The 25,506-nt window shown below is 42.5% G+C and overlaps 2 protein-coding genes across 2 annotated transcripts in view; both read right to left on the bottom strand.

The window, feature by feature from the left end:
* The window catches only part of LOC111722047 (orphan sodium- and chloride-dependent neurotransmitter transporter NTT5-like), a 7,733-nt gene extending 4,409 nt beyond the window's left edge, over positions 1 to 3,324 (bottom strand). The window contains exons 1-6 of the mRNA XM_023507884.1: positions 2,910 to 3,324; positions 2,303 to 2,460; positions 1,990 to 2,116; positions 1,624 to 1,799; positions 1,315 to 1,425; positions 890 to 1,131 (exon numbers count right to left, since the gene is read on the bottom strand). Coding sequence (XP_023363652.1) covers positions 890 to 1,131; positions 1,315 to 1,425; positions 1,624 to 1,799; positions 1,990 to 2,116; positions 2,303 to 2,460; positions 2,910 to 3,324 — 1,229 coding nt within the window. The remainder of the gene's footprint in view (positions 1 to 889; positions 1,132 to 1,314; positions 1,426 to 1,623; positions 1,800 to 1,989; positions 2,117 to 2,302; positions 2,461 to 2,909) is intronic.
* Positions 3,325 to 10,447: 7,123 nt separating this feature from the next.
* On the bottom strand, positions 10,448 to 20,322 carry SLC6A16 (solute carrier family 6 member 16). The gene is given in 13 exon segments (XM_012812528.1): positions 10,448 to 10,473; positions 10,476 to 10,578; positions 10,581 to 10,718; positions 10,935 to 11,097; positions 12,816 to 12,975; positions 13,113 to 13,314; positions 13,649 to 13,835; positions 17,086 to 17,327; positions 17,492 to 17,602; positions 18,614 to 18,789; positions 19,001 to 19,127; positions 19,307 to 19,464; positions 19,887 to 20,322. Coding segments are annotated over 13 exon segments (2,229 nt in total).
* Positions 20,323 to 25,506: the final 5,184 nt, after the last annotated feature.

The following is a 25,506-nucleotide window of genomic DNA, read 5'->3' as shown; positions in this document are numbered from 1 at the left end:
GCCACAATGTACGGCTATTTTTTGGTTGCAGCCGTCATTGTTGTTTGGCGGGCCCCGGGCTGGATTTGAACCCGCCACCTTAGGTGTATGTGGCTGGCACCTTAGCCACTTGAGCCACAGGCGCTGAGCCCATTGGATGTTTCTAGAACTCAACACAGGGGGTGGTAGATAGGAAATGTTTCATAAATATCTGATCAATATTTTGGGGATGACTGTCACAGGAGAGGAACATGGGGAATTATTAGGCTGTGGTGGCTCTAGTGCTGTGGGCCCTTTTTTATCTAATGAAGGCTTCAGCTGAAGGTATTCCCTTGTTTTTTAATGGTAGTCCCTGGTTAAGAATGGGGGTGAACAGCTCGGCACCTGTGGCTCAAGTGGCTAAGGCGCCAGCCACATACACCTAAGGTGGAAGTTTCGAATCCAGCCCGGGCCCACCAAACAACAATGATGGCTGCAACCAAAAAAATAGCTGGGCATTGTGGCAGGCACCTGTGGTCCCAGCTACTTGGAAGGCTGAGGCAGGAGACTCACTTGAGCCCAGGAGTTGGAGGTTGCTATAAACTTTGATTCCACGGCACTCTACCCAGGGGGACAACTTAAGGCTCTGTCTCAAAAAAAAAAAAAAAAAAAAAAAAAAGAATGGAGTGAACACACCTTAAAAAACCTCCAAGTTTGGGGATTTTTCTAGGTTAGAAAGGCAGCTCTGAAATAGATTCAGAGAGATTCTAAGGTTTAGGATGCTCCATTTTGAAGCCTTATATTGACTGAGTCAATGTCTCTGAGGGATGGGTTCTACACTGGAGTTCTGTGGGCTATCTCTAAGACTTTCTTTGGGATGATCTTTCTAAGAGGTCTTTAGGATGATCTCCACGTGAAAGATTTGGCTCACTTCAGGTAACATTTTTGGGTGCTCACTGTGGCCCCGTGGCCCATTATGGCAAATAAAACCAATGTAGTAGTAATTGAGGTAACCAAGTTCAGAATAGCCACAGCAAAGGCATCAGTGATACAGTTGTTAGACCGAGGCATATATGAGCTGATTGCAGTAAAGCTGCCAAAGCCAGTTCCCATGGACAAAAACATCTGGTTCCCTGTCCGGCTCCACATTTCCATAGAGTAGAGGGCTGTCACCTGAGAAAAAGAAGTACCATGCAAACAGAATTATAAAGGGAAGAGAGGTAAACCAGGACAGAGATAGAAGACAAGAGAATGAAAGAGGGAGCTAGGAGGGCCTCTATTAGACTGATGCCCACACTGTCCCTGACACCCCCGCCCCATTTGGATCAGAGAATTAAAGGACAGGCGACACTTCACCTTGGCAGCTAACAAAGTCTTGACACCAAAAAATGCACCTTCCAGCTGTAGTGTTTCGATAAGGAAACCAAAAATGATGAGATAGGGAAGAAGTACTGAGATACACAGCATCTGGATAGAAAGTATGAATCAGAAAGAGAGTTCAGCAAAGGCATAAGATGGGGATAGCAGAATTAATGACAACTGGGAATTGTATGTCAGATGAAAAGGAGCAAGAAATGGGTCATCTAAAGGCATCAAAGTTAGGAGAATATTAGAAGTCCTTACATGCAAAAGTCTATCAGATTAGTATGTTAGGGGGTAGCTTACCTTCCCAGTGGACCTGGGCCCTTTCATCATGGTGATGCAGATTAGTAACCAGGTCACAAAGAGAAACAGACTGAGATGAAAGTCTGGTACCCCACCTATCTCAATTTCATCTGAAGCTTTCAAGACTTTTCGATACCAGAAGTATGTTGTGGTTGTCGTCCGTACACATTCAGGATCTGAGGTGAACTGGCCATGAAGGAAACTGCAAGACCAAGTGCTTCCCCCTTCTTCACATCCATTCCTTCCTTCCAACCCCATTTCGTCATATTCCTGCTCATCCCTGCTCTCAATGATCCTTCTTCCTTCTTCATCCCCCAGTCCTTTTCTCAGCCCTCCCGCTTTCCCTTTTCTTCCCTCTCTTCTCACCGAAATTAGTGCTGTTCTTCAGGATGGGGCACAATGACCAAGGCAGTGGGGACTGGAAAGACTGAACCAAATAGAAGAGACTCCAGGCCATGATCATGCTGTAGTATAAGCCCACGATAATGGACACCTAGGGACCATGAAATTCTAAAGGCAGGGAAAACAGCAAAGCCAGATGAAGGGATAGAATTTGACCTGAGAGTTGGGGAACTGAAGGGACTTGACCTTTGCAGGTGAAGACATGAGACCCAGAATAAGGGTTGGGATGGGAGTAGGGAGTAGGGTGTAAAGGCCTGGGTCACATAGGGCTCCTCACCATGAAGCTGGCATACCCCACACCACCAATCCAGGGGCTAATGAACTTCCATGCACCAATGCTGCTCTGATGCAACTTCTGGCCAGTTGCCATCTCCAGGATGAGAAGAGGAACTCCAATCAAGAATAGCATGAGGATGTACATGATGATAAAACTACCTATGAAGAGGATTCAGGAGGGGTTCTGAGAACTGTATGGCTTTTCAGCACCCAGACATCTTCAAGGGTCCAGGGACACACACTCCCCACCAGCAACATCCCTCAGGGACACAGGCATCAGGGCTCACCTGTTTCCACATTCCTCATAGTTCTAAGAATTCAGTTTCCTGACTCCCAATGTCTAGAGGACCTGGCTAGCTAGTTTCCACCCCCTTACCTGACCAGACTTTCAGCCCTACCATCCTCACAAACCTACATGTTCAGATGCCCTGCCTCATCCTCCAAAAGGTCTTGGGTATTCAGGTACCTGGTTCCTGCCCCAGTCAGGATCCCAAATCTTCTGTTCCCACATAACTCAGAGATATCAAAGATATATTCAGAGTAGCCAGGACAGGCCTCTGGTTCCTCACCCCCTTGTGAGGTCTATGAGTCCCAGTACCCATGCTTACCACCTCCGTTGTGAAAACACAGATAAGGAAAGCGCCAAATGCTGCTTATCCCTACAGAGAAGCCCACTTGGGCCAGGAGGTATTCAATTTTATTGGCCCAAGATGGTCGTTTCTTGGGGGCTTCAACCTTTGACTCATCTCTATTTATGGTCTTCGGTGCTTCATTATCTTCATCAGACAACATGTATGATGATAGAGTACTGTCCAGTTCATGCCCATCCTCACCAAAATACTCAGAAGGCAATAACTCATTCTCCAAGATCTGTGATGCCCAGGTAGTATCAGATTGGGACTTAGAAGATCTAGACATCTGGGGTTTCATATCCTGGGCTTCCATAATTTCAGGATCCTGGGTAGACTCCAGTTCCTCCTTCTGCAGTGATGGGGCCTCATTGCTTGTTGAAGTTAAGGACATCAAGGACTTTAGGTGTTTTAAGCTAGGGAAAGACAAGACTAATCACACAAGAATCCCAGAGGCCTCCCCAACACAAGGATATGTGGGTAAGAACACGGTAAGAACCCCATCCAAAAAATATCAAGAATTTCCTGCCTCTTGGCCAGGTACAGTGGCTCATGCTTATAATCCTAGCAGGAGGCTGAGGTGGGTGGTTCACCTGAACTTAGGAGTTGTAGACCAGCCTGAGCAAGAGTGAGAACCCATCCCTCGTCTCTAAAAATAGCCAGGTGTTGTGGTGGGCACCTGTAGTCCCAGCTACTTGGGAGGCTGAGGCAAGAGAATCACTTGAGCCCAAGAGTTTGAGGTTGCTATGAGCTATGTTGCCATGACATTTCACCCAGGGTGATAGAGTGAGACTGTCTCAAAAACATACAAACAAACAAACAAACTTCCTGTCTCTAGAAAATAAGACTTTGAAAAGAGTACGTATTGAGATAATACCAAATGACATTAAATGCCTAGGGATCATTTTTGACAAAAGATGAGCAAGATCTTTATACACAAACTATGAAATTTAAAACTTTAGGAGTAACATCAGCAGGATAGCTGACTAGAGATGCCTGATGCTCATCCCTCTACAAGAAAGAACCAAGGCAATGAATAAACAATGGAGATTTTATTGGAGTGATGAAAGAAAAGTGCTGGAGTGCAGAGGGATAGTAGAGAGACACCTGTGGCAATTGGCTGTCCAAGAGGGCAGCATGAAGGCACCCAGCTTCTGCAACCCCATTTGCCATGCCCAGATCAGATCTGCCCATAGTCAGGAGGGACTTCCTGTTGTAAGGAAAAAGGAAGGAGAAGATTCCCACCAGCCCTCATTGCTACCACAAACACCTAAAGTCCTTACTACAGAAGAATCTCTCATTGTTTCCACAAGCCCTGAGCTCAGTTTAGAGAGCTATGAGAATTCATGCAGCCCTGGATTAGGAGTCATAAGATGTGTACTACCCACTCTTCCCTCCACTGTGAGGCAAGCTGCAGCATTGGCATCATCTTGAGACCAGATATACCTCTGGAATGCACCCTCTTCTTGGGGCCAGTAGCCACTGCACTTCTCCAGCATTGGGGCTCTATCTTAGTTCCACCAAGCCAACAAAGGTGATTGAATACTACAACTCCAGCTATGCAGAGCCTAGGCCCAGTCCCTGCTATTGTACTTTCAGGGGGAGGAACAGTCTGAAAGTCCTACTCAGAGTGAACCTAGCCTTAAGCTAATCAAACTGCCGTGTGCCCTCCCCTAAACAGGAGAGACCTTCAAGTATCTGCTCAGAAGATAAGTGAAGCCTAAACTTATATGACCCCAAGCCAGTGAACTGTCTATGTGCCCACTCTCAGTCCCTGAGAAACAGTGCTACAGTCCCCCTGCCTCACACACATAACCCTGGCTCTGGCTAACATCTCTGAACCCACAATCAGGACCAGAGAAAGCCCTGCAGTGCCCCTGCCCCACAGACATACCTCTGGTCAGGCTAATGGCCCTGCACCTGCAACTAGGGCCTGAGGAACAGTTCTACAGGCCACCCCTGGCAGGTACACCCCAGGCTTACATCTTGGACCTGAAATAGCCCTGTGAGCCACTCCTGTCAGGCATGCTCCTAAGCTGGTTGAGCAACCATGTGCCTGTGCTCCTAGCTAGAATAATAGCCTCATAGTTTCAACCCTAGCAAGCCAAATCCCAAGTTAGTTAACACCTCATGCACACATAGAACAGTCTGTTGAATTCATCATTGACAATGCCATGCTACCACTGCCACAGTTTCTCAGCCAAGGCACACACCCATGTTTCACTGAGACATTTGAAAACATCACTAGTATGGATTACAGCTGAAGAAACTACATGGTGACTACACTACTGCATCCACCTAGAACCAAGGCCAAACTATCACACTTAACCAATACCACAAGACACATTTATGTGAATAAGTCTTTCCATACTCCATAAAATTGGACGAGGTTACTTTATACCGGATGCATAGAAATCAACATAGGATTACATAAAACATGAAAAAGCAGAGAGAATCATAACACTTCCAAAAGAACACAATAATTAAGAGTAATAGACCCCAGTCATAAGGAAACACGTGAAATGACAGAAAAAGAATTCAAAGTAATAATATTAAGAAAACTCAGTGAGCTACAAGAGAATACAGATAGACAATTCAATAAAATCAGAAAAAAAACTCATGATTTGAATGACAAATTTAACAAAGAGATATCATTAAAAAGAAACAGGGCCCAGCATGGTGGCTCACACCTGTAATCCTAGTACTCTGATAGGCTGAGGCAGGTGGATTGTCTGAGCTTATGGGTTTAAGACCAGCCTGAGCAAGAATGAGACCCCACCTTTAAAAAATAGCTGTGCATTGTGGCGGGCACCTGTAGTCCCGGCTACTTGGGAGTCTGAGGCAAGAGAATCACTTAAGCTGTGAGCTGTTATGCCAAGGCACTCTACATAAGGGTGACAAAGTGTCTCAAAAAATAAATAATAAATAATAAAGCATTTGAATAAATAAGAAAATGATTTCAATAAAAGGTCTGACCCTTTACAAAAAGAAAGAAAGAAAGAAAGAAAGAAAGAAAGAAAGAAAGAAAGAAAGAAAGAAAGAAAAGAAAAAGAACCAAACAGCAATCTTAGAGCCAAAGAGTTTAATCATTGAAATTTAAACATACAATTGAGAGCTTCAACAACAGACTAGTCCAAGTAGGAGAAACTTGAAGTTTAGAAATAATACAAGTTTGAAATAACACAGGCAGGCATACACATACAAAAAAGAAAAAGAATGAAGAAAGCCTATAGGATTTATGGATTCATGGGATACCAGTAAATGAACAGATATTCCGATTATGCTTGTTCCAGAAGAAGAAGAAAAGGGAAAAGTGCATAAAGTATATTTAATTATAGCTGAAGACATCCCAAGTCTTGGGAGATAAACATCCAGGTCCAGGAAGTACAAAGAACCCCAAGTAGATTCAACCCAAACAGAACCTCTCCAAGTCACATTATAGTCAGATTGTCAAAAAACAAAGACAAAGAAAGAATTGTAAAAGCAATAAAAACATCAAGTCACATGTAAAGGAATCCCCATTTGACTAACTGTGGATTGCTCAGCAGAAACCTTACAGACCAGCAGAGAATGGGTCAATACATTCACAGTACTGAAAGAAAAAAAATAACTGCTGGGCAAGAATAGTATATCCAGCAAAGTATATATATACTTTGTATATATAGTATACATTTTAAAATGAAGTAAAAATAAAGTCATTCACAGACAAGCAAAAACTAAAGGAATTTATTACCATTAGATTGGCCTAATATGTTCACACAAAAACTTTTTTTTTTTTCTTTAGAGACAGAGTCTCACTTCATTGCCCTTGGTAGGTGCTGTAGTGTCACAGCTTACAGCAACCTCCAGTTCTTGGGCTTAGGCAATTCTCTTGCCTCAGCCTCCTGAGTAGCTGGGACTACAGGTGCCCGCCACAAGGTGGCTATTTTTTGTTGCAGTTTGGCTGGGGCTGGGTTTGAACCCACCACCCTCAGTATATGGGGCCGCGCCCTACTTACTGAGCCACAGGTGCCACTTCTACACAAAAACTTTTACATAAATGTTTATAGCAGCATTATTTATAATAGCCAAAAAATTGAAAACAATACAAAATTTTCATCAAATAATGAATAGATAAATAATATATAGTATATCCATATAATGTAATATGATTCAGAAATAAAAAGAAACAAAGTATGGCTTGGTGCCCATAGCACAGTGGTTATGGTGCCATCCACGTATACTGAGGCTGGCAGGTTCAAACCTAGCCCAGGCCAGGCAAACAACAACGACAACTACAACAAAAAATAGCTGGGTGTTGTGATGGGTGCCTGTAGTCCCACCTACTGGGAGGCTGAGGCAAGAGAATTGCTTAAGCCCAAGAGCTTGAGGTTGCTGTGAGCTATGACACTATAGCACTCTACCAAGGGTGACATAGTGAGACTCTGTCTCAAAAAAGAAACGAAGTACTGATATATTTTATAACATGAATAAATATTGAAAAGATCATGCAAAGTGAAAAATAAGTCAGTCACAAAGGACTACATATTGTATGAATCCACTAGTATGAAAAGTCCAGAATAAGCAAATCTATATATAGAGAGAAATTAGATTAGTGATTGCCTAAAGCTGGTGAAGTGTGGAGGGGGCGGGTGACTGGGGTAGTAGGGGAGGGGTGATAACTAAAAATTATTGAGTTTCTCTTTGGAATAGTGAAAATGTACTAAAATTCACTTATAGTAATGGACACACAGCCATTGAATTGTTCACTTTAAATGAGTGAATTGTATGGTATCTGAATTATATCTCAATAAAGCTCTTAAAAAAGACAAAGAAATTATGAGACAATCGGTAAAACATGACTACTGAGTGGATATTTTATGGTATTAAATAATTGTTTTAGATGTGGTAATAGTTTGTGAGTTTTTTTATTTTTATTTATTTTTGAGACACAGTCTCACTTTGTCACCCTTGGTAGAATGCTGTGGCATCATAGCTCACAGCATCCTCAAACTCTTGGGCTCAAGCAATTCTCTTGTCTCAGCCCCCAAGTAGCTGGGACTACAGGTGCCCAGCCCAACACTATTTTTTAGACACAAGGTCTTGTTCTTGCTCAGGCTAGTCTCCAACTCATGAGCTCAGGCACTCTACTCATCTTGGCCTCCCAGAGTGCTAGGATTACAAGCATGAACCACCATGCCTGGCCTAGTTTGTGGGTTTTTTTTTTTTTTTTAAAGATTCTTACTTTTTAGAGATACCTATTTACATTTCTACAGATGAAATGATCAATTTGGGATTTGCTTCAAAATAATGGGGGGATATGCAGTGGTGGGGGAGAAAAGATGAAATCCAACTGGTCATGAGTTGGTCATTATTGAAGCTGGGTGATGAGCACACAGCAATTCCTTGTTATTCTTTTGCATGTATTTGAAAATTACAAAAAAAAAAGAAAAACCACCCTAGAAGACAGAAGACAACAATTTTTGTCAGGCTGTAGCCCTGATTGACTGTGTGAATCCCTTTGTTCTGTGTTTTTTTATAAAGACTGAGGATGACAATATTTATATCTCACACTGTTCCTGCAGGAATAACAGCGAAAGACATGTGGAAGGCTGCCCTATTACAGTACTTGTTTCCATTTCAGAATAGTCCCAATTCAAAAGACCTAGTGGTTAGGAAACAACAGACTTTCAACAAGTGACCTCAGAAGAGAAAAAGAGAGGGAGGAGGAAGACACTTATGTCAAGGTCTTTACTCGGGACCTCCATCGGTTTATCCCGTAAACCCTCACTTTTCAATTCCCGCTCAGAAGTTTCACCTCCAAAGCTGGAACTAGTAAGAGAGTGGAGGTGGCAGAAAGGAAGACAAGAGCCTGGGTTCCCAAAAGAAAGGAGGCGAAGACCCAGGTTATTTAATAGATCGTGAGGAAAAGACCACCGCCTTCTCTCTCCCATCCTCACCTTACCCGACTCAATAGCACGCGTCTTCAAGCAGGTGGATCGTTTGAATTCCCAGGTAGACCGTTTGGATTCGGGTGGGAGGGAAGCGAGTATGAGGGGCGGAGCTTCAAGGGCACAGGAACCAATGGGTGATGACACGAGGGTTACGCCCCCTCCAGTCTCATACCTTTAAGCTTAAAGAGCCAGAGATTGGAAAGGTGCAGAGACTTCTGAAACCTCTGCTCTTTCTGTCCACCGATCCATCCCTCCAGTTCCACTCGCCAGGGGTTGAGGATAACTCCTTTTCCTTTTCTTATTACAGAAATTTACCGATGGACCCTAAGATCCTGAAATCTTTGACATTTAAAGAAAACCCATTCCCTGGATCTTGGTAATCCCGACCACCTTCACCCACAGCCTTCATCCCATCCCTAGTTTTGCTAACTGGCAAGGCCTCCACGTCCTTTTGAGAAGTACTTCCCCTTTGTCATGGTGCCACCTTCCCACAAGTTCCAATTGATTTGCTCAGCTATCATCCAATGGGCAAATTAATTTGATTTAACCTTGTGATAAAAGCCATGTCTTTTATTGAGCAGCTAGCTATGGGACCCCAAATTAATTTGATTTAGCCCTGTGATAATAGCCATGTCTTTTATTGAGCGGCTAGCTATGGGATCCCAAATTAATTTGATTTACCCCTGTGATAATAGCCATGTCTTTTATTGAGCAGCTAGCAATGGGACCCTTGTTGGGCTTAGCAAGATAGCCCGATAGCTCCTCAAATGGGCTGTGCATTGACTCACAGATGCATTTAGTCCACAACAGTGTTGAAACCACTAGTTCAACCTCTTTTTAAAAATAACTTTCGGGGGCGGTGCCTGTGGCTCAAAGGGTAGGGTGCCAGCCCCATATACCAGAGGCAGTGAGTTCAAACCTAGCCCTGGCCAAAAACTGCAAAAATAAATAAATAAATACAAATAACTTTCAGACCTGTGATAGGATTGCCGTGTCTCAGTAGCAAAGCACTAATATTCTCACCATCTTTGTTGAAGCCACCATTTCTCAGGTTTCCCTTGGCTGAAGGCCAGCCTCTAGATAAGGCAGGTCTAGTAATCTAGTATCTGAATTACCCAGGGTAAGGGAAAGGCAGGAACTCAGGCTAGACATTTGGTTCTAGAAAGAATGTAAGTCTTGTGAGGGGAAGACTGAACACCTGAGACAAGATGAAAGATCTGCTTACACCCAGTGCTTGGAGTTCCAGTGGACTGATTTATTGACAATAGCATTACTCCTCCAGCTCTGATCCATGAGATAGGCACCATAAGCAGCAGAGTTGGTGTGTGTCACCAATAGTATATATAAACTGTGCACATGTGAGTACTGAGGAAGGGGAATGGAAAAAACACAATGACTGTGGCCTTTCATAGGGCTGAGCAGGAGTCTGCAAAGCCAGGCCCCTTGTGCCCCCAAATAATGTCCCTCCTCTTGGAAATAAAAGTGATTCTGGATCCAGGGACATTAACAGTTGCAAGTTTATATTAACAGTTGCCTGTTAGATCTATTTTGAGGGATATGTGATATCAAGCCAAACGAACGAAGTTAGGAAGTCACACGACAGGTTGTCAGCACTTTGTTTTATCACCTTGTAGAATTTCTTCCTTGTGGGCCTCTTTACTGGGCATTATCTGGACACTTAGGCATAGAAATTTGGAAGGCATCATAGGTCTGTCAGCCCCTTCTTGGATCTGAAGGGAATCCCATGGGTGAGGCAGTATATAAAGTATACAGGGATGGGGAGGATGACAATGAGAAAAAGGGCGATCACCAAGAGCAGTCCCCATGATGGGTATTGTCGAAGTACCTCTTTTGACTGTGGAGAGATGGGGAAAAGGTTCAGAATATCACAGTTCCCAGGAAAAGAATAAGAAATTCAGTACGGAAGAGTGGTTGGAGGGAATCAGGGCAGAGGATTAATGAGTCTTCAGGGAGTCACAGAATGAGATGACTGGGTTATCCTACCAAGAACAGATCGAAAGATCTAGCCCCACTCTCTAGGGTGCTCTAGGTACTGGAGAGAGAAGCTTACAGTACTTGAGTCCCAGGCCACGTAGGTGATGTGTTTCATACAAAGATGCACCAGGACAGTCACAAACAGGATTAGCAGCACAACTGGACACAGAGAGCACCAAAGCCAACCATAGATGGGGGAGATGGGACGGCCCAACAGGATTGCCATGTCTGCAAGGAATCTGGGGAAGGGCCATGAAAAGCATAGGAGGCTCAGTTAGGCCTTACCCAGCCTTGGCAGGGCCAACCCAATGTTAGCATCTTCCAAATATTATATTGCTTCTCTAATTTCCTACTTTATCTCAAGTCTCATCCTCTCTCACCTTTTTCCTAGTTAGTCTATCTTACATCCCAATCCAAGAAAAATTTTCAAACATCTACCACTCAAGAACCTTCCATGGGGCTCTGGTATCCTTAAGGTATAGGCAAAGTCCTTTTCATTTATCCCATGAATATGAGAATGTTTATGATGTGCCAGGGATATTTCTAGGTACTGGGTATCCAGCAGTGAACTACACAGACACAATGAAAAGTAACACCTAGACCTCAGGGAAGTTAGTTTCTTTCAGCCACAAATCCAGCCTCCTTTAATACACATTCTCAGTCTCAATAAATATGCAAGTGGGATCCTTTGGTTTAATGCCAATCTTCCTTTTTTCTCTCTTTCTCTGCCTGGTCATCTATCCAGAGTTTACTCAAGCATCTACTTCTCTAGGACACCTTCCCTAACTCTCCAGTTGTCCTTAAGCAACTAGCTATGCCACTGAAGCGTCCATGGTTACTTCTACTATAGACTGAAGTGTCCATGGTTACCTCTACTATAGACTTACCTCCCATACTGGGATTGTCTTTTTTTTTTTCAGTTTTTGGCCAGGGCTAGGTTTTTGAACCCACCACCTCTGGCATATGGGGCCGGTGCCCTACTCCTTTGAGCCACAGGCACCACCACCCCACCCCACCCCGGAATTGTCTTTTTATGTATGTGTATTTCTTTGGACTTTATGCTTTTTGAGAGGAGGAGCTAAATCTAGGTCATTCCTATTCTAGTACCACAAGATTCTCTTGACACAAAGTCTCAAGAAATGTTTGTTGAATGAGTTAATAAGTGATCAACCTGACTCCAGGAACTACTGTCACTTAAAAATGCTGAGCCTTTCTCCTGTGAATGGTACTACTTGAATGTTTACATACCAGCCTGGCAAAAAGTTAGGCTCAGAAGTTCTTTGTATTTTATTTGAATTCTCTCACTCTTCCATCCCACAGTTATGTCTTCTAAGTCCCACTCTTTGATTATCTTGTTCCCCTTCCCTTATATCTCTGGGCTCATCTCCTACCATTGTATTCCAGCCTCTCTGACTTACTCATTCCTCAAAAACTCCAGGCCTGATGCTTCCTTTGGCCTTGGTACTTCCCATTTCCTTCCTAGGAACACATTTGCCTTAAATCTCATCATGGCTCCCTCCCTCATTTCATTCAGGAGTCTCCTCACATGTCACCTTATCAGAAGGGCCTTCCTTGCCATACTGTTGAATTGGTGCCCACAACCCCACACTATGGATCATTTTGCCTCTCCCTTTGATTTCTTTCTATCACTTACCATTTTTCTCCTTGACAACTTTATTCTTTATTTTTGCTAATTTGGTTATAGTCAACCTCCACTACTAGAATGTGAGCTCTCTGAGTAAAGAGATAGTTGTTTTATTCAATGCTATATCCCTGGTGACTAAAATATATGAAGCACGCAACATATATATCGAATAAATAAATGAATAAAAAGATTTCCCAGAAGGTCCTGAAATTAAGGGTCCCTATGTCACTCTAATTGGGTAATAGACAACAAGAAGGGTTCAACCTGCCCTATCGTCCCCTGCTTTGTGGGAATGTGGGCCTAAGACATCACCTCCTGGCCCCATAGGCCCAGGCTACCGCCATGTTTTCAAATATGATGATGATGATGATGGGGAGAACTGTCCAGTATTCAATCAGCAGACTGATGAAGTATATGCCTGAAGGTCGAGTGAAGAAGAGTCCACACAGGAACATGAGAAAAGAGAGGCCCACTAGAGGAAACATTGGATCTGGATCAAGGTCAGAGGTCTGGCTGGGTGACAAGGCCTAAGTAAGGGGTCATTACTGCTAGACAAGAATTCCAATGGATTATGGTTCTTGTTAGGAACAGGGCCATAGTTCAGAGTACCTGTGAGCAGTTTTGTGTGTTTCCTGAGGGAAGAGAAGGTATCCTGGAGTGAGAGAATTATAGTTTGCATGATCCCTATGGTGGTGCTCATCCCCAGTGCCAGCAGCAGCAGGAAGAAGATAATAAACCAGAAAATAGACACAGGAAAGAATGACACTGCTTCAATAAAAGACACGAATGCAAAGCCTGGGCCCTCCCTAACCTGCAAGGAGAGAAAGAACATGGGGTTAAAGTATCATTGAATTTAACAGCAATAACAACAAAAAATATAGACAAAAGTATGTTCTACCTTTCCTAGAAAACTCCCTAAAAGCCCAGGGTCAGTGAGATATCAGATCTCCAGGCTAACCCTCTGACATCAAGAATCAGCCTACCTAGCATTACCCACAGAAGGGCATCCTGCAAGCTATAGCTCTTCGTATTACCAGAGTTGCTGGTTATGCCAGTGCTTCTAGTGATAATAAAAAGCTAAAATTTCTGATTTGCAGAAGACTCTGAGGAACTTTAGCCCTCCACCCCCAGCTATCTTTACTGACCTTGGAAAACTGATTGTCTATGCTGCACTCAGCCACCACACTGTGGACCATGTTCTTGATGCGCTGGGGAAGGTTGTTGAGCCACGTGTTGTAGATGGAGATTGAGTTATCAAGCAGGTTTTCAGGGGGCCTGGCATTGGGAGGCAGTTTCCCCAGATTTATCAGCTTTATGAGGGTTTCGACATTCCTAAGGATAGAGGATCAAATCAAATAGAACCATTGGCACCTTAGGAGATGGCCTGTTTTTCCCTCATTTTCCAGATAAGAAAGGATATCACTAGCTTAGAATTATTGAGGTGGCAAGATAAAGCCTGGGCTAGGGGCAGTGGCTCATGCCTACAACCCTAGCACTTTGGGAGTCTGGGGCAGGAGGATCAATTGAGTGCAGGAGTTCAAGACCACCCTGAGCAAGAGCAAGACCCCATCTCTAAAAATAGAAAAACTAGCTGAGTGTAGTGGCAGGTGCCGATACTCTCAGCTACTTGGGAGGCTGAGGCAAGAGGATTGCTTGAGCCCTAGAGTTTGAGGTTGCTGTGATTGAGCTGTGATTCCATGGCACTCTACCCAGGGTGACAGAGTGAGACTCTGTATCCAAAAAAAAAAAAAAAAAAATTCTGGGATGAAACCCCAGACTTTTGGGGTTTCAAGGTGGTTTGCATAAATCTGGAAAATTTATACCACAGAGGACCCCAGGAGAAGCATTTTCTGTAGTCTTCTTGAGAACTCCGTGAACTCTGCTCTAAGGATAAAGTAGGTCTCTTATTCACTGTCTACCTCTCCTCTTCCTCCTTTCTGATATTAGTGATTAAGAGTCACCCTTCTGAGCTGCATATTACAGAATGTCAGAGAGCACATGTACATTTGGTTCCCATGTAGTTGTGCTATGTGAGAGAAACTGCTTCTTGGACTTTTTGATAATGAGCCCTGCTGATCACTCAGCCTCATCTTCTACCATGACCCTCTTCACATTTCATGTTCTGGCCAGATTTAACTACTTACAGTCTCAGAGCCCACCTACTCTCTTATACCTAATATCAACCCCATTCTTACCACCTTGCTTCACTTGGTTAAGTCCTATAAATCCTTAAAAATTCAGTTTATTGCTCTAGAAGAAAAGTAATGGAAGGGTTTCCAAGATTTACTAATGACTGGCATGGTGGCTCATGCCTAAAGTCCTAGCATTTTGGGAGGCTGACGAGGAAAGATTGCTTGAGGCCAGGAGTTCAAGACCAATCTGGGCAACATAGCAAGATATCCATCTTGACAAAAAATCATTTTTTAAACTTAGTTGGGCATAGTGGTTTATGTTCATAGTCCTGGCTACTCAGGAGGCTGAGGCAGGAGGATCTTTTGAGCCCAGGAGGTGGAGGCTGCAGTGAGCTATGATTGCCCTCTAACCTGGGTGACAGAGCAAGAGGTCCTAACTCAGACTGAATGCAGGTATAAGAAGGGGGGAAGAATCCCCTAAACCAGTGATTAAATTTAAATACCCCTTTCATCAGGTTTGACATCCAGTTTATCTTAACAGTTTTCCTATACGAAAAAGCAATTCATATTACATGAAGTTTTTCTTTATATTTTTTGGTAGCTGACTTAAAAATAAAAAACAAATATTTCATCAAGATAATTCCTGAGTTGTCTTTATTAGGTGTTGGATTACTTAGGAAAACTGAGCCTTAAAATTATTTAAGGTTTTGGCTTGACACCCATAACTCAGTGGGTAGGGTGCCAGCCACGTGCACCAAGGCTTGCGGGTTCGAGCCCGGCCTGGGCCTGCTAAACAGCAATGGCAACTGCAACCAAAAAATAGCCAGGCATTTTGGAAGGGTACTATAGTCCCAGCTACTCAGGAGGCTGAGGCAAGAGAATTGCTTAAGCCCAAGAGTTTGAGGTTGCTATGAGCTGTGGTGCCACAGCACTCTACCAAGGGTGACATAGCAAGAATTTGTCTCAAAAAAAAATGATTTAAGGTTTTTTTTCATTCATGTAACTTTCTCTATTGCTTTTGTTTATTTTTTGAAACCGAGTCTCATTTTGTCACCCTGGGTAGAGTGCTGTGGCATCACAGCTCACAGCAACCTTAAACCCTTGGGGTCATGTGATCCTCCTGCCTCAGCCTCCTGAGTAGCTGGGACTACAGGCACCCACCACAATGCCCACTAGTTTTTTCTATTTTTTTGCAGAGATAGGGACTCACGCTTGCTCAGGTTGGTCTTGAACTCTTGAGGTTAAGCAGTCCACCTGCCTTGGCCTCCCAGAGTAGCTAGGATTATAGGCATGAGCCACTATACCCAGCCATAATTCTAGTCTTAATATGAGTATATTTACTTCATAGTTGTTTACACTGCATATTTGTTTTACACGTTTTTCTATGTGTATATAATAACTCACAATAAAAGTTTTTTTTAAAAGCACAAAAAAATACCAATACATTTCCAAAGGACTGGGCAAAAATTTTAAGTCTGACCAAGTTTAATCAAGTGTTATGCAAAAGTAGAACAAATGGAATCCTCACACATCGTTGGTGGGAGAGTAATTGATTAAAACACCTTGAAAACCATACAGTACTATCTATGGTAAAATTGAAAGCCAATTCCTGAATATATTCTAGAGAACTCTTGCTCATGTGTATGTGTAGGCTTCTAGATTAAAATAGTGGTTGTCTGTAAGGTTAGGGTTAATGGAGAGAAATTCAACCCAGGTTTGCCTTCTCTGGAAGGCCTTCTATGACTAGAACAGGCAGAATTAATGGCTCTGTCATCTGTCCTCTCCTATCACTCAGGCTGTCTATTATCACAAGTTCATGGCTGATTTTAGTGTCTAATTCTCTTCCCCTTCACTTTCTTTCCAAAACTGAAAAGGTAATGATAGTAAGGACTCTGGTCTGATTCACCTGTCCAAGTGTCTGTGGTACACAGACAGTACTTTCTAAATGTCTTATGGAAGTTTCTGAAAGTAATTCCTTAAAAAATAAAAAATGGATGATTAGAAATAAAGGCTCTAGTACTGAAGATCCTTTGGAGTTTATATTTGCTAGATGGGCAGAAATCCCTAATCCAGCAGTCAAACAGCTAAGAATCAGGGCATTCAGGAAGTAAACAGCCTTGGAAGGTTTTCTGATGCTATTTTGTTGGGTATCTTGGATTAAAGTAGACTTAAATGTTTGTCATTTTTAACATATCTCTGTCAGTATATCTAATCTGAGGTAGATAATTGGCAGTCTCTTGAGTTTGAAGATCTCTAAAGCTAGAAAAGGACTCTAACAAGGATAATGCATGATAGGGAGTTCTATGGTCTCTGCTTTTAGCTACAGAGGAAAGTAGAGGCTTTCAGGTTGAAATATGTGAATATGGGTCTTTGCCGCCCCTTTAAGGTTAGGGTCTTGGGGTTTTGTATTTCCCTGGAGTAGGGACTCTCAACTAAGGGGCTGGCCTTACTTCTCACAGCAGCGGTGTGTGGTGACTGTAGCCCAGAAGCCCATGATAGAGAAGTTGAGAGATACGATGATCAACAAGGTGACTAGGTTGACCAGAGCCACAACAAAGGCATCACTGAGACAGTCGTTGGACTGTGACATATGAGAGGCAAAGGAGGTAATGGGGCCATAGCCTAGGCCCATGGTAAACAAAACTTGACTCCCTGCCAAACACCATATATGAATGTTGAATATATCTGATATCTAAAAAGGAAAAGACAACTATAAGGGGGATGTAAAAAAAAGGGGGGTCACCTATTACAGAAATGTCATGGGGAGAAGGAAATAATGGAGACTAAAGGCCCTAATGACAGGCAGCTGTGGTGCCCTACAAGGCCTTATGGGGGAGTGAAAAGGATATACCTCACCTGAATAGCCACCAAATTTTGAAGGCCAAATTTTGCCCCTTCCAGCAGTAGACTCCGGAGGAAGAAACAGATGATGATGAGACAGGGGAGCAGTAGCAAGATATACATTACCTGAATTGAGAGTGGGGCATATCAGCGACCATGTACCAGTAGGGGGCAACCAAGAGTCACCAGGGATCAAAAGTTCTGAGTCAGAAATAAGTAGTTAGAAGACAGCTTTCAACAAGGGTCAGGGATAAGGTGACCAGATTTTAACATTGGTAAAGCAGGACACCATTGAGGGGGGGAGGGCGGCGCCTCGGGGGGCGGGGCCTGACAAAAATGCAAACTTTGATAAGCATTTCTTGATAATCAGTTCTCAACAATTATTTGTTATTATTAAAGTTTAACATTATAAAATTAACAAAAATAATATAAAATTCATATCCTGGTGAAATAGCCACATGGCAGCTGAAAACCATATATTCCCTTCCTGTTCTCCCACGTTCCCTAGCTTGTTGTGCATTCTTTCCAAAAATCGGACTTTTTTAAAACGCCGCAGGACAAATTGTTAAAAATCAGGACTGTCCCACCAAAAGTGGGACGTTTGGTCACCTTACTCTAGAGAGGTGGAGGGCTACTTGTTTGTTCTAGCTTGGCTCCTTCTGAGCTAATTGTCCTTGCCTAGAAGCAAGGGAGGAAGCAGTCTCCTTCTGATACCGATTCCACCTGGGCGACCTTGCCCAGGAGGGGAGTAGGGAGTTTACATTAGCCTTTTCACTTCCAAATGAAGTTACATTAACCTCTTCATTCCCAAATGGAGTTACATTAACCTTTTCAGCAGCCAAAAAGGGTATATTCCCTTCCCATTCTCCCACTGTTCCCTAGCTTGTCATGCATTCTCTCCAAAAATCGGGACTTTTTTAAAACGCTGCGGGACGTGGGACAAATTGTTCAAAATGGGGACCGTCCCACCAAAAGCGGGACATCTGGTCACCTTAGTCAGGGACCAAGTATAATTAAAAGGCAGGGGTGGGGGGAAAGGATGGGAGGTAGTAAGAACTGAGGAGACCAGCAAGTCACAAAGCGAGGTAAGGGCTAAAGCATCAGAGGATTTCAAAGAATCCATAAATAGTAGCTCACCTTCCCAGAGGACTTGAGCCCATTGATTGTGAAAACACCAAGAAGACACCAGGAAATGAGGAAGGGCAGGCTCAGACTGAAGACTGGTGGCCCACTATTCTCAATTCTATCCGAGGCCTTCAAGGTTACTCGGTACCAGAAGTATATGATGGGTGTTGTCTGTGCACATTCAGGATCTGGGGGAACTACCTGGCTTTGGACATGCCTGCTAGACAAGGTAACCCCTCCTCCTCTATATCCCATCCTCTACCTCCCTCTCCTCTTTCCCCCTCCCATTTCTTGTTCCTTTTTCTATCTTCCTTTTCCTTGTCCCTCCTTGCTCCTTTCTCCTCTTCCAAATTCCCTTCCAGTTTTCTGTTCTCTCCTCCTCTTTCACCTCCTCCTCACCAAAGTCACTGGAGTTCTTTATTAATGGACATTTCTCCCATGGAACTGGAAACTGGAAGAATTGGCTCATGTAGAAGAAGATCCAGGCATTTATCACATTCAAGTAAAGATTGGTGATAAAGCACACCTGTGGGCCAAGGAGGAGATGGCTGGGAAAGAAGAATAGGGTCAGGAGAAAGGAAGGGATTTGACGAAAGAACCCAAGGGACTTGACCCATGGAATTAAAGTCATGAGACAGATTCTCAAATGAGTTGGGATGGAGGTGGGGTGTAAAAGGTAGACCTTGGCAGCCCAGGGATCCTCACCATGAAGCTGCTATACCCCACACCACCAGACCAAGGGCCAATGATCTTCCACATATCCATGCTACTCTGTTGCATCTTCTGACCAGCTGCCATCTCCAGGAAGAGGAGAGGAATCCCGACCAAGAACAGCAAGAAGGTGTAGATAATGAAGAAAACGCCTGTGAAGAGGATATAAGAAGGACTCTGAGAGCCATCTGGCTTTCCAGCACCTGGGTTTCTTTAGGAGCCCAGGAAAACATGCTCCTCATGAACAACCTCCCTCAGGGGCAATTAGACAAGGTAATCCCTGTCATCAGGGCACATCTGTTTCTGCATCCCTCAGAATGCCAAGTGTCCAGTCCCTGCCCCTCAATTCCTGGAAGATCCAGGTGCCTAATTTCTACCCCAACCTCTGACCCAGGCTTTGAGCCCTTAACCTCTCATGATCCTAAGTATTCAAGCACCCAGCTCCTGTCCTCCTTAGAGTACCAAGTCTCCAGCATCAACATACATCAGAAATATGAGTTTAAAACCCACACAGGCCCATGTCCTGTTGGTGGCTAGCCTCTTGTGGATCCAGGTTTCTGGTCCTCAGACTTACAGTTTCCGCTGTGAAGCCACAAGGTAGTAAAGAGCCAGAAATTAGATGGGCTCGCAGTGTAGCCCACCTGGGCCAGGATGTACTCAACTTTGCTGGACCAGAGAAAACGGGTCAGAGGGACCTCACTGTCTTCCGTCTTTATCACATGCACATTCTCATCTGGATGTTTCTGTTTTAGGAATGAGAGACTTGCCATCTCCAGTATAGATGTTTGCTTGGTATGGCTGACCCGGGCCTGAGCTTCAAAAGCATGGGTCTCCCAGACCTCAGCCTTTGCAACCAGTGATGTTGAAAATTGGGATTCTGTAACTGAGGGTGTTGCAGACCAGGTCACTGAGTCCTTGTCTTCTGAAGATTGGCTTTCTTGGACACTGTCAGAAACCACTGTCTCAAGAGATGATGTTTTTTCTACTAAAGCCTGGGCCTTGGTCTTCATCTCAGACAGACTCTCTGGAACAGCTCCAGCTTGTACAAGTGAGGGTTCATCTTCCTGATTAGACCTTATGGACACCCAAAATTGCAGATTTTAGAGTGAAGGTATGACTGAGTTCCAAAACAATCCTCAACATCTCCTTGAAGCAAACTTTTATTTCTACCCCTACCACTGCTGACATTCAAACCACAGAAAAATCTCTTGCTAAGTTTTACTTCTTAGACATGTTTTCATGTAAGGAAGTGGGATAGAGAAAGACAAAGCCAACAGTAAGGACTATTACCCAAAGGATTTCTGATATCACTGACATCCACTCCCTATATAGGAAGGTACCATTTACTGGGGTTTTGAATTAAGAAAAACTAATTTAATGCTAATCTACTTTGTAATTTTTTTTTTTTTTTGAGATAAGAGTCTCAAGCTGTTGCCCTGGGTAGAGTGCTGTGATGTCACAGCTCACAGCAACCTCAATCTCTTGGGCTTCAGCAATTCTCTTGCCTCAGCCTCCCAAGTAGCTGGGACTACAGGCACCCATCCCAACACCTGGCTTTTTTGTTGCAGTTGTCATTGTCATTTTAGCTGGCCCAGGCTGTGTTCAAACCCACCAGCCTTGGTGTATGTGGCTGGCGCCCTACCAACTGAGCTACGGGCACCGCCTGCTTTGTAACTTTAGTAAAGTTACTTTACCTCTCAAAATTTCTCATCTGTAATACCCTCAGGTCTCTACTCAAATATCACCACACCAGAAATGGCTTCCCTACTCATCTATTTAACATAGCAGCTACCTATCCATCTCTCTTTCCATCCTACCACTTTTGTTTTTCTTGAGAGCAATTCTCATCTCCCAATGTTATTATATTATCTATTGATTGTTAACCTATTCATTGTCCGTCTACTGCTCTGTCTCTAGCAAGAGGACAATGTCCTACCTCATGGCCAGGGTCACTTTCTTCTCTGCTTTCTGTGCTTCTACCACTATGAACTTATGTTGGCTCTCCAAATATTCTACAAGAGAATGGACAAAGACTGTGCTGAAAAAGAAAAAAAAGAGAGAGAGATGTGAAAGAGAGAGAGAGAGAGAGGAAATTGAAGTTTTCTTTGTGGGGGTGGGGGAGAAGCTGCTATACAAAAGCAGAAGCAGCAGGTGGGCCTTAAGCAAACACTGGCACACTTTAAAAAAAAAGTTTGGCTCACATGGATTATCAGTTGTGAGACACATTGTGTCCAACTCTCAAGTTACAAAATCAATGTGCACAAATCAGTAGGGTTCATATACACCAAGAATAGTCAAGCTGAGAATCAAATCAAAGACATGATATCTTTATACCTGTTACAGTAGCAACAAAAAGAAAATTAAATACCTAGGAATGAATTTAAATAAGGAGGTGGAAGACATTAACATCTGGAGAATTATGAAACACTGAGGAAAGAAATCACAGAGGATGTAAACAGATGTCAAAACATATTATACTCATGAATTGACAAAATCAACATTGTCAAAATATACTACGCAAAGTATTTACAGATTCAATGCAATCCACATTAAAATACCAACGTCATTTTTTACAGATCTAGAAGAAATAGTTCTATGCCTCATATGGAATTAGAAAAGACCCTGAATAGCCAACGCAACCTTACATAATAATGACAAACCTAAAGGTATCACCAGACTTCAAGCTGTACTACAGGGCTATAATAACCAAAACAGCATGATACTGGCATAAAAATAGAGACACAGACCTATGGATCAGAACAGAGAACCTAAATATGAAACCACCCTCATATTCCCATCTGATTTTTGAAAAAACAGACAAAAAATATACGCTAAGGAAAAGAATCCCTATCCAATAAATGATGCTGGGGAAACTGGATAGCCTTGTGTAAAAGATTGAAACAGAACCCACATCACTCACAAAAAATTAATGCATGATGGACAACAGACTTAAATTCAAGACATGAAACTATAAAAATTATAGAAAAAAAGTTGGAAAACCTCTTATAGATAATGGCCTAGGCAAATAATTTATGAAGACCCCAAAAGCAATCAGAGCAATAACAAAAATAAATAAGAGGGACTTGATCAAATTTAAAAGTTTCTGCACAACCAAGGACACGATCAAAAGAGCAAATAGATAATCTACAGAATGGGAGAAAATATTTTCATGCTATACATCCAATAAAGGGCTAATAACCAGAATTGACAAAGAACTCAAGCAAATCAGCATGAAAAGATCAAACAACCCCATTAAAAAGTGGGCAAAAGAAATGAACCAAAATTTTTCAAACGAAGATAAACTAATGGGCAACAACATGAAAAAATGTGCAACAACTCTAATCATTAGGAAATGCAAATCAAAACCACGTTGAGACATCACCTAACTCTAGTGAGAATAGGTCATATCAAAAAGACCTAAAGCAAAAGATGCTGGTGTGATTGTGGAGAGAAAGGACACTTATTATCTGTTGGTAGGACTGCAACCTCTATGGAAGGGAGTATGGAAATACATTGAAGAACTAAAAGTAGACCTACCATTTCACCTAACAATCCCACTATTAGGTATTTACCAAAAAAAAAAAAAAATACAACCAAACTTTTTATTATAAAGACATTTGCACTAAAATGTTTACAGATCACAATTCACAATTGTGAAGATATGGAAACAACCCAAATAAATACACAAATAGATTAATAAAATGTGGTATATATATCAAGAACTACTATTTAACCATCAAAAATGGTGATCTTTTGTATCAACTTAGATGGAATCAGAGACCATTCTGTTAAGTGATGTATCCCAATAATGGAAAAACAAATGTTACATGTACTCAATACTAAAGAGGAACTAGTTGGTCAATACTTAAGTGCACATATGGAAGCAAAATCCAAGGGAATTCAAGTAGGTAGGAAGGGGAGGAGGAGATGGGTAAATTCATACCTAAAGGGCACAACACACAATTTCTGGGTAAAGAGCACACTTATAACTTTGAGACTTAAAATATACAAAAACAAATTATGTAACCAAAACATGTGTACCCCTGTAACATTCTGATTTTTTTTTCTTTTGGTAGAGACAGAGTCTCACTTTATTGCTCTCAGTAGAGTGCTGTGGCATCACAGAACTCACAGCAACCTCCAACTTCTAGGTTTAGGCGATTCTCTTGCCTCAGTCTCCCACGTAGCTGGGACTACAGGCTTCCGCCACAATGCCTGGCTATTTTTTTGTTGCAGTTTGGCCGGGGCCAGGTTTGAACCAACCACCCTCAGTATATGAGGCCAGAACCCTACCCACTTAGCCACAGGTACTGCCCACAGTCTGAAATTTTTTTGAAGTTATTTTTTGTTATTTGCTTTCAAGACACTCTTGTTACCCAGGCTGAGTACAATAGCTATAATCATAGCTTATTGCAGCCTTGAACTGGGCTTAAGCAATCCTTTACCTCTACATCCCAAGTAGCTAGGACTATATAGGCTTCCACCACTAGGCCCAGTTAAGTTTTTAATTTTTTTTTGTAGAGATGGGGTTTTGCTATGTTGTCCATGCTTGTCCAAACTCCTAGCCTCATGTGATCCTCCCACCTTAGCTTCCCAAAGTGCTAAGATTACAAGTGTGAACCACTACTCCTGGCCTTGAAAAGTACTTAGTAGCTCAGGAAAATGTTTATAACTCAATAATAGCTTAAAAACACAAAACTAAGATACAAATCTCTATCTTTAACTCTATCTCTACTACACCTGAAAATGCAATGAAAGGCTAAAAGAAAATACATCAATATATAGATGACAGGACTGTATGTATGTTTACATCCTTCTCTGTGCTTTGAGTTAGTTTTGTATATTATCTACAAAAATCATGTATTAATTTAATAATCAATAAAATCTGTTGATAAGTAAAAATAAAATATGATGCACAGAAGTCAAATTGAACAAGCTCCCATCAGCCAAGTCTGGGAAAATTGGAGCAAAAAAAAAAAAAAAGGAATGATAGCAATAACAAATGAGAACCCACAGGCTAAAAGAAGAATCTATGAACCCGTGGTGATATAAATAAGGAAAAACCTCTTCCTCATACTAGAATTCAAACTAATGAATGACCAAGAAATGATTAAATTAGACAATTGTTGCTTCTCATAAACTCACCAAGTTGTACACACCTGTAAATTCTAGTACTCTGGGAGGCTGAGACAGGTGGATTGTTTGAGCCCAGGAGTTTGAGACCAGCTTAAGCAAGAGAGAGACCCTGTCTCTACTAAAAATACAAAAACTAGGGGGCATTGTGGCAGGCACCTATAATAGTCCCAGCTACTAGTTTGGTGCCCGTAGCTCAGTGGTTATGGCACAGGCCACATATACTGGGACTGGTGGGTTCAAACCTAGCCAGGGCCTGCTAAACAACAATGACAACAACAACAACAACAACAAAATAGCCAAGCATTGTGGCAGCCACCTGTAGTCTCAGCTACCTGGGAGGCTAAGGCAAGAGGATCCCTAGAGTTTGAGGTTGCTGTGAGCTGTGATGCTACAGCACTCTACTGAGGGTAACATAGTGAGACTCTGTCTCAAAAAAAAAAAAAATAGTCCCAGCTACTTGGGAGGCTAAAGCAAGAGTTTGAGGTTGCTGTGAGCTATGATGACAAAGCACTCTACCCAGGGCAACAGAGTGAGACTGTCCCCTCCCCCCCAAAAAAAACAACAAATAAAATAAAACACATAGGTAACTGTGAAAGGGTTTTTTTGTTTGTTTTGTTTGAGACAGTCGGTTTGTACCCCTAGGTAGAGTGCTGTAGTGTCATAGCTCACAGCTACCTCAAACTCCTGGACTTCAGCCTCCTGAGTAGCTGGGACTACAGGCGCTCACCACAATGCTCAGCTATACTATGAAAGTTTTGAGACAATGTTATAATCCCTTATTTCACTACCAAGGAAGAAAGTCAACAGCATCCTTTCTGATTCACCCATGTAAGTTTCAACTTGCTCAGTTTATCGATGTTTTGGGGAGGATTTCATGTTTCCATCCATGCAGATTTCACCTTTCTTGATTTTTGTCTATATCAAAACTTTTGTATATACTTTTTGTATATATAGTTTTTTACCTGTCAATCACATTTCAATCAAAATGTCTTGGGGGGAACAAAGTGGTGGGAGTGTGCAAAAAATTTTTTTTCAAATGTCTTTTTTTTTTTTTTTTT

The sequence above is a fragment of the Otolemur garnettii genome, unplaced genomic scaffold (assembly GCF_000181295.1).
Source record: "Otolemur garnettii isolate 467f Iridium unplaced genomic scaffold, OtoGar3 scaffold00211, whole genome shotgun sequence".
Classification (NCBI taxonomy): Eukaryota; Metazoa; Chordata; class Mammalia; order Primates; family Galagidae; genus Otolemur; species Otolemur garnettii.
The sequence above is the reverse complement of the archived record's forward strand: the minus strand, read 5'-3'. Positions and strand labels throughout refer to the sequence as shown.